The sequence below is a fragment of the Phyllobates terribilis genome, unplaced genomic scaffold, assembly GCF_046119375.1.
Source record: "Phyllobates terribilis strain yellow unplaced genomic scaffold, ASM4611937v1 Scaffold_11__3_contigs__length_659146591, whole genome shotgun sequence".
NCBI lineage: Eukaryota > Metazoa > Chordata > Amphibia > Anura > Dendrobatidae > Phyllobates > Phyllobates terribilis.
Window position 1 is genome coordinate 584,396,621 of NW_027362771.1, and position 7,767 is coordinate 584,404,387.

The following is a 7,767-nucleotide window of genomic DNA, read 5'->3' on the forward strand; positions in this document are numbered from 1 at the left end:
ATAGGAGGAGATATAGGGAGGATATATGGAGTAATAGGAGGAGATATAGGAGGATATATGGAGTAATAGGAGGAGATATAGGGAGGATATATGGAGTAATAGGGGGAGATATAGGAAGGATATATGGAGTAATAGGAGAGGATATATGGAGTAATAGAGGGAGATATAGGGGAGGATATATGGAGTAATAGGAGGAGATATAGGAAGGATATATGATAGGGGGAGATATAGGAGGATATATGGAGTAATAGGAGGAGATATAGGGAGGATATATGGAGTAATAGAGGGAGATATAAGGGGGATATATGGAGTAATAGGAGGATATATAGGGAGGATATATGGAGTAATAGGGGGAGATATAGGAGGATATATGGAGTAATAGGAGGAGATATAGGAGGATATATGGAGTAATAGGAGGAGATATAGGGAGGATATATGGAGTAATAGGGGGAGATATAGGAAGGATATATGGAGTAATAGGAGAGGATATATGGAGTAATAGAGGGAGATATAGGGGAGGATATATGGAGTAATAGGAGGAGATATAGGAAGGATATATGGAGTAATAGGGGGAGATATAGGAGGATATATGGAGTAATAGGAGGAGATATAGGAAGGATATATGGAGTAATAGGGGGAGATATAGGAGGATATATGGAGTAATAGGAGGAGATATAGGGAGGATATATGGAGTAATAGAGGGAGATATAGGGGAGGATATATGGAGTAATACGGGGAGATATAGGAGGATATATCGAGTAATAGGAGGAGATATAGGGGGATATATGGAGTAATAGGAGGATATATAGGGAGGATATATGGAGTAATAGGGGAGATATAGGAGGATATATGGAGTAATAGGAGGAGATATAGGAAGGGTATATGGAGTAATAGGGGGAGATATAGGAAGATATATGGAGTAATAGAGGGAGATATAGGGGAGGATATATGGTGTAATAGGGGGAGATATAGGAGAATATATGGAGTAATAGGAGGAGATATAGGAAAGATATATGGAGTAACAGGGGGAGATATAGGAGGATATATGGAGTAATAGGAGGAGATATAGGGAGGATATATGGAGTAATAGAGGGAGATATAGGGGAGGATATATGGAGTAATGGGGGAGATATAGGAGGATATATCGAGTAATAGGAAAGAGATATAGGAAGGATATATGGAGTAATAGGGGGAGATATAGGAGGATATATGGAGTAATAGGAGGAGATATAGGGGGATATATGGAGTAATAGGAGGATATATAGGGAGGATATATGGAGTAATAGGGGGAGATATAGGAGGATATATGGAGTAATAGGAGGAGATATAGGAGGATATATGGAGTAATAGGAGGAGATATAGGGAGGATATATGGAGTAATAGGGGGAGATATAGGAAGGACATATGGAGTAATAGGAGAGGATATATGGAGTAATAGAGGGAGATATAGGGGAGGATATATGGAGTAATAGGAGGAGATATAGGAAGGATATATGGAGTAATAGGGGGAGATATAGGAGGATATATGGAGTAATAGGAGGAGATATAGGAAGGATATATGGAGTAATAGGGGGAGATATAGGAGGATATATGGAGTAATAGGAGGAGATATAGGGAGGATATATGGAGTAATAGAGGGAGATATAGGGGAGGATATATGGAGTAATACGGGGAGATATAGGAGGATATATCGAGTAATAGGAGGAGATATAGGGGGATATATGGAGTAATAGGAGGATATATAGGGAGGATATATGGAGTAATAGGGGGAGATATAGGAGGATATATGGAGTAATAGGAGGAGATATAGGAAGGGTATATGGAGTAATAGGGGGAGATATAGGAAGATATATGGAGTAATAGAGGGAGATATAGGGGAGGATATATGGTGTAATAGGGGGAGATATAGGAGAATATATGGAGTAATAGGAGGAGATATAGGAAAGATATATGGAGTAATAGGGGGAGATATAGGAGGATATATGGAGTAATAGGAGGAGATATAGGGAGGATATATGGAGTAATAGAGGGAGATATAGGGGAGGATATATGGAGTAATAAGGGGAGATATAGGAGGATATATCGAGTAATAGGAAGAGATATAGGAAGGATATATGGAGTAATAGGGGGAGATATAGGAGGATATATGGAGTAATAGGAGGAGATATAGGGAGGATATATGGAGAAATAGGAGGAGATATAGGGAGGATATATGGAGTAATAGGAGGAGATATAGGGAGGATATATGGAGTAATAGAGGGAGATATAGGGGAGGATATATGGAGCAATAGGGGAGATATAGGAGGATATATGGAGTAATAGGAGGAGATATAGGGAGGATATATGGAGTAATAGGGGAGACATAGGGAGGATATATGGAGTAATAGGAGGAGATATAGGGAGGATATATGGAGTAATAGGAGGAGATATAGGGAGGATATATGGAGTAATAGCAGGAGATATAGGGGGATATATGGAGTAATAGGAGGAGATATAGGGAGGATATATGGAGTAATAGGGGAGACATAGGGAGGATATATGGAGTAATAGGGGGAGATATAGGGAGGATGTATGGAGTAATAGGAGGAGATATAGGAGGATATATGGAGTAATAGGAGGAGATATAGGGAGGAGATATGGAGTAATAGAGGGAGATATAGGGAGGATATATGGAGTAATAGGAGGAGATATATTGAGTAATAGGGGGAGATATAGGAGGATATATGGAGTAATAGGAGGAGATATAGGGAAGGATATATGGAGTAATAGGAGGAGATATAGGAAGGATATATGGAGTAATAGGGGGAGATATAGGAGGATATATGGAGTAATAGAGGGAGATATAGGGAGGATATATGGAGTAATAGGAGGAGATATAGGAAGGATATATGGAGTAATAGGGGGAGATATAGGAGGATATATGGAGTAATAGGAGGAGATATAGGGAGGATATATGGAGTAATAGGAGGAGATATAGGAGGATATATGGAGTAATAGGAGGAGATATAGGGAGGATATATGGAGTAATAGGGGGAGATATAGGAAGGATATATGGAGTAATAGGAGAGGATATATGGAGTAATAGAGGGAGATATAGGGGAGGATATATGGAGTAATAGGAGGGAGATATAGGAAGGATATATGGAGTAATAGGGGGAGATATAGGAGGATATATGGAGTAATAGGAGGAGATATAGGAAGGATATATGGAGTAATAGGGGGAGATATAGGCGGATATATGGAGTAATAGGAGGAGATATAGGGAGGATATATGGAGTAATAGAGGGAGATATAGGGGAGGATATATGGAGTAATACGGGGAGATATAGGAGGATATATCGAGTAATAGGAGGAGATATAGGAAGGATATATGGAGTAATAGGGGGAGATATAGGAGGATATATGGAGTAATAGGAGGAGATATAGGGAGGATATATGGAGTAATAGGAGGAGATATAGGGGAGGATATATGGAGTAATAGGAGGAGATATAGGGAGGATATATGGAGTAATAGAGGGAGATATAGGAGGATATATGGAGTAATAGGAGGAGATATAGGGGGATATATGGAGTAATAGGAGATATAGGGAGGATATATGGAGTAATAGGAGGAGATATAGGGAGGATATATGGAGTAATAGGGGAGACATAGGGAGGATATATGGAGTAATAGGGGGAGATATAGGAGGATATATGGAGTAATAGGAGGAGATATAGGGAGGATATATGGAGTAATAGAGGGAGATATAGGGAGGATATATGGAGTAATAGGAGGAGATATAGGGGGATATATGGAGTAATAGGAGATATAGGGAGGATATATGGAGTAATAGGAGGAGATATAGGGAGGATATATGGAGTAATAGGGGAGACATAGGGAGGATATATGGAGTAATAGGAGGAGATATAGGGAGGATATATGGAGTAATAGGAGGAGATATAGGAGGAATATGGAGTAATGAAGGAGATATAGGGGGATATATGGAGTAATAAGAGGAGATATAGGGAGGATATATGGAGAAGTAGGAGGAGATATAGAGAGGATATATGGAGTAATAAGAGGAGATATAGGGAGGATATATGGAGTAATAGGAGGAGATATAGGGGGATATATGGAGTAATAGGAGGGAATATAGGGGGATATATGGAGTAATAGGAGGAGATATAGGGGGATAAATGGAGTAATAGGAGGAGATATAGGGAGGATATATGGAGTAATAGGAGGAGATATAGGGAGGATATATGGAGTAATAGGAGGAGATATAGGGGGATATATGGAGTAATAGGAGGAGATATAGGGAGGATATATGGAGTAATAGGAGGAGATATAGGGAAGATATATGGAGTAATAGGAGGAGATATGGGGATATATGGAGTAATAGGAGGAGATATAGGGATGATATATGGAGTAATAGGAGGAGATATAGGGATGATATATGGAGTAATAGGAGGAGATATAGGGGGATATGTGGAGTAATAGGGGAGATATAGGGGGATATATGGAGTAATAGGAGGAGATATAGGGGGATATGTGGAGTAATGGGAGGAGATATAGGAGGATATATGGAGTAATAGGAGGAGATATAGGGAGGATATATGGAGTAATAGGAGGATATATAGGAGGATATATGGAGTAATAGGAGGAGATATAGGGAGGATATATGGAGTAATAGGAGGAGATATAGGGGGATATGTGGAGTTATAGGGTGAGATATAGGGAGGATATAAGTGTTATGGGGTATGCAGGGAGTGATAGGACATGTGCTTACATATGACAGGTATATATCACACACCCTTATGGGGTACATGTAGGTATGGCCACAGAGAATGGCAGTGAAGATATGCCAGGAGACAGAAAATGATGGAGCATTACAGTAAATAACCCTGGAGATGTGAGACCTGCATGCTCTAGTATCCAGCAATCACAGCTACAGACAAGAGGGTGGATGAATGGATGTGGAGCAGCACTGTACCTGCAGCCTCCTGCGTCTGATGATGGCAGAATCATCCATGTCATATGGAGAGTGCGGAACAGAGAGAATGAGACAGGGAGGGGGAAGAGACAGGCAGGAAAGGAGAGAGCAAGAGAGAGAAGAGGGAGGAGAAGAGAGAGGAGGGGTGGGAGGAAGGAGCCTGACACAGCTCCAGTAATACAGCCACACAAAAGATCAGCGCCCTCCTGTGTCACCGAGGGAGGGAGACCTCAAATACACAGGAATCAGCCCTACAGGCGGGTCCTGATATATGGGACAGGTACAGGGCAAGGAGGGGAGAGAGACTCCTGCCCCCCAAACATCAGGGAGCTGTCCCTGGTGCTGATCCCAAAATCCCAAATATACAGAGCAGGCTGCAGGGGAGAGCCCATTGCACTGTATACAGACAGTGTATATACAGTCATGGCCGGAAGTGTTGGAACCCTTGAAATTGTTCCAGAAAATGAAGTATTTCTCCCAGAAAATTATTGCAATTATACACGTTATGCTAAACACGTTTTCTTCCTTTGTGTTTATTGGATCAACACAAAAAAAAAACAGAGAAAAAAAAGGCAAATTGGATATAATTTCACATAAAACCCCAAAAATGGGCCGGACAAAATTGTTGGCACCCTTAGCTTAATATTTGGTTGCACCCTCCTTTGGAATAAATGACTGCAATCAATCGCTTCCTATAACCATCAGCTTCTTACTCCTCTGCTGGAATCTTGGACTCTTCCTTTGTAAACTGCTCCAGGTCTCTCATATGTGAAGGCGTCTTCTCCCAAAAGCAATTGCAAGATCTCTCCACAGGTGATCAATCGGATTTAGGGTCGGACTTATTGCTGCAAGCAAATATTAGCACCCAGCATGAGCACAAACGTAATAGTGAGAAATAATGAATACTAATAAAAATTGTAAAAATTTTGTACTGTGAATTGTAGGACTTTCCATTTGGTTAAAGAGGTTGTCCACTACTTTTTCATTGATGACCCTCAATGTCTGATCGGCTTCCGTCTGCTGGAAATACTCACTTGTGGAGCAGCTCCGTCTTCTGGTAGTGGCCGAGTCTTGGTACTGCACATCTGCCTCCTTTTCAAATCAATAGGAGGCAGATGTGCATTACCTTGTGGTGACCACTGTCAGAAGACGGCCGGCTCCGCAAGTGAGTATTTCCAGCAGGCGGAAGCCGATCAGACACCAAGAACAGATGATTGGCGGGGGTGTCGGATGTCGGACCCTGGCCGATGAGACATTGATGACCAATGAAAAAGTAGTGGACAACCTCTTTAAGCACCAAAAATGCAAAATCGTATAGAAAAAAGTGCACTAGAATAACCAAGGTAAAGAGAGAGTTTCCTTTTAATATTAAAAAGTATAATTTTATTGAATAATATTTAAATACATATAGTTATACAGATTAAACAAATTATTTCATACCCATAGTACTCGAGTATATGAAGTAACTCGTCTTGTAGGATAATCACATATAGCTCAACACTGAGACTATCATCGATCCTGGTCAAGTATCCAACGCCTTTGGCTGTGAAACAACCTCATCAGGCTTCCTCCACCAAACTTGACAGTTCCTTCAATTTCTCCATCTGCTAGCCCCTTTTCCCCTTGTTTCTTCCAGACCCATGTGCACCCATCAGAACCTAGTCTATTGACTTTTGTCTCATCGCTCCAAATCACCAGTTTCCAATCTTCTACTGTCCACTTGCGTAACGTGCGTCGCATGGTACTTGCAGGAACGTCTGTGATCTCATAATTACGAAGCATACGAGCCACCTCCACTGCCGGGTTTGTTAGAACTGGTAGACCTTCTGATGAGACAACTTGTTGACTCCGATATTTTGCCTGGACGTCCACCTCTTGGCTTTTGAATGGATGGACTTCATTTTGTACCTTCCAGCTGTCATGGCGCTCACATGATGCAGTTTGGCACTTTCTTGGCCGAGAGACCGCTGTCAATGAGCTGATGATGCTGTTTGTCTTTTATTGGGAAGTCTTCTTCATGGCTGCTCCTCGATTCGAACCAGTGACCTTTCGCTTGGGAATCAACTAATAACACACTGAGCTATTAGGGAATGTGACAACATGTTGTAATTTGTAGAATACAGGAAGAAAAAGATTTTTCCACCATCAGGAGCAAAACAGTAACAATGCAGGGACAGGACAAGAATCTGCATAACTAATTGTATGCTAAATAGTTGTAAGTCAAATTTATGTAAGAGATAGCCAAGATGATTGTCTATAAAATGATGGTAGTCTCACGTTCGAAGCAGTAGTGGATGGTGAGATATGGAGCCTGAAAGTCAAAAGTTAAAGAAATTGTTACCCTTTTGCTCGTCAGTGTATCTATAATTACATAAAAGGGATAACAAAGAAAAGTACTAGACCTGATGTCACGGAAATGGAGCAGATCTTAGTGGAAGGAAGCTCTCCTTTGAAAACTGTACAGAACTACAGCGGACTGTATCTTCCAGGACTGACAATGACTATAATTCAGAATCTGCATTTATTATATAAAAGTCACTCTCACATAAATCCCATTGGTGAGCTGATATGGGGGCTGGTCAATGGGATGTGGCTAAAGTCCCAAAAAATTACGAGATCCCCATTTTTCAGGATATCTGCCCACCTGGATATCCCGGGCTGGAGATATTAATGGCATATTTCCTATCATGATTTTAGCTTTCCAAAGATAGGAAACATGGCATGTACAGTATATCACTATCCATCGGTCCGAAATGAATTTGGGACTGATGCACAGGCCTCTTAATGATGTTAG

At 40.9% G+C, this 7,767-nt stretch overlaps 1 protein-coding gene across 2 annotated transcripts in view; it reads right to left on the reverse strand.

Annotated features, from left to right (window-relative positions):
* MAST1 (microtubule associated serine/threonine kinase 1) overlaps positions 1-5,099 on the reverse strand; it is a 106,731-nt gene extending 101,632 nt beyond the window's left edge. For both annotated transcript variants that reach the window (XM_073654296.1, XM_073654295.1), the window contains exon 1: positions 4,974-5,099. In XM_073654296.1, coding sequence (XP_073510397.1) covers positions 4,974-5,012 — 39 coding nt within the window. In that variant the 5' untranslated portion in view covers positions 5,013-5,099. The remainder of the gene's footprint in view (positions 1-4,973) is intronic.
* Positions 5,100-7,767: the final 2,668 nt, after the last annotated feature.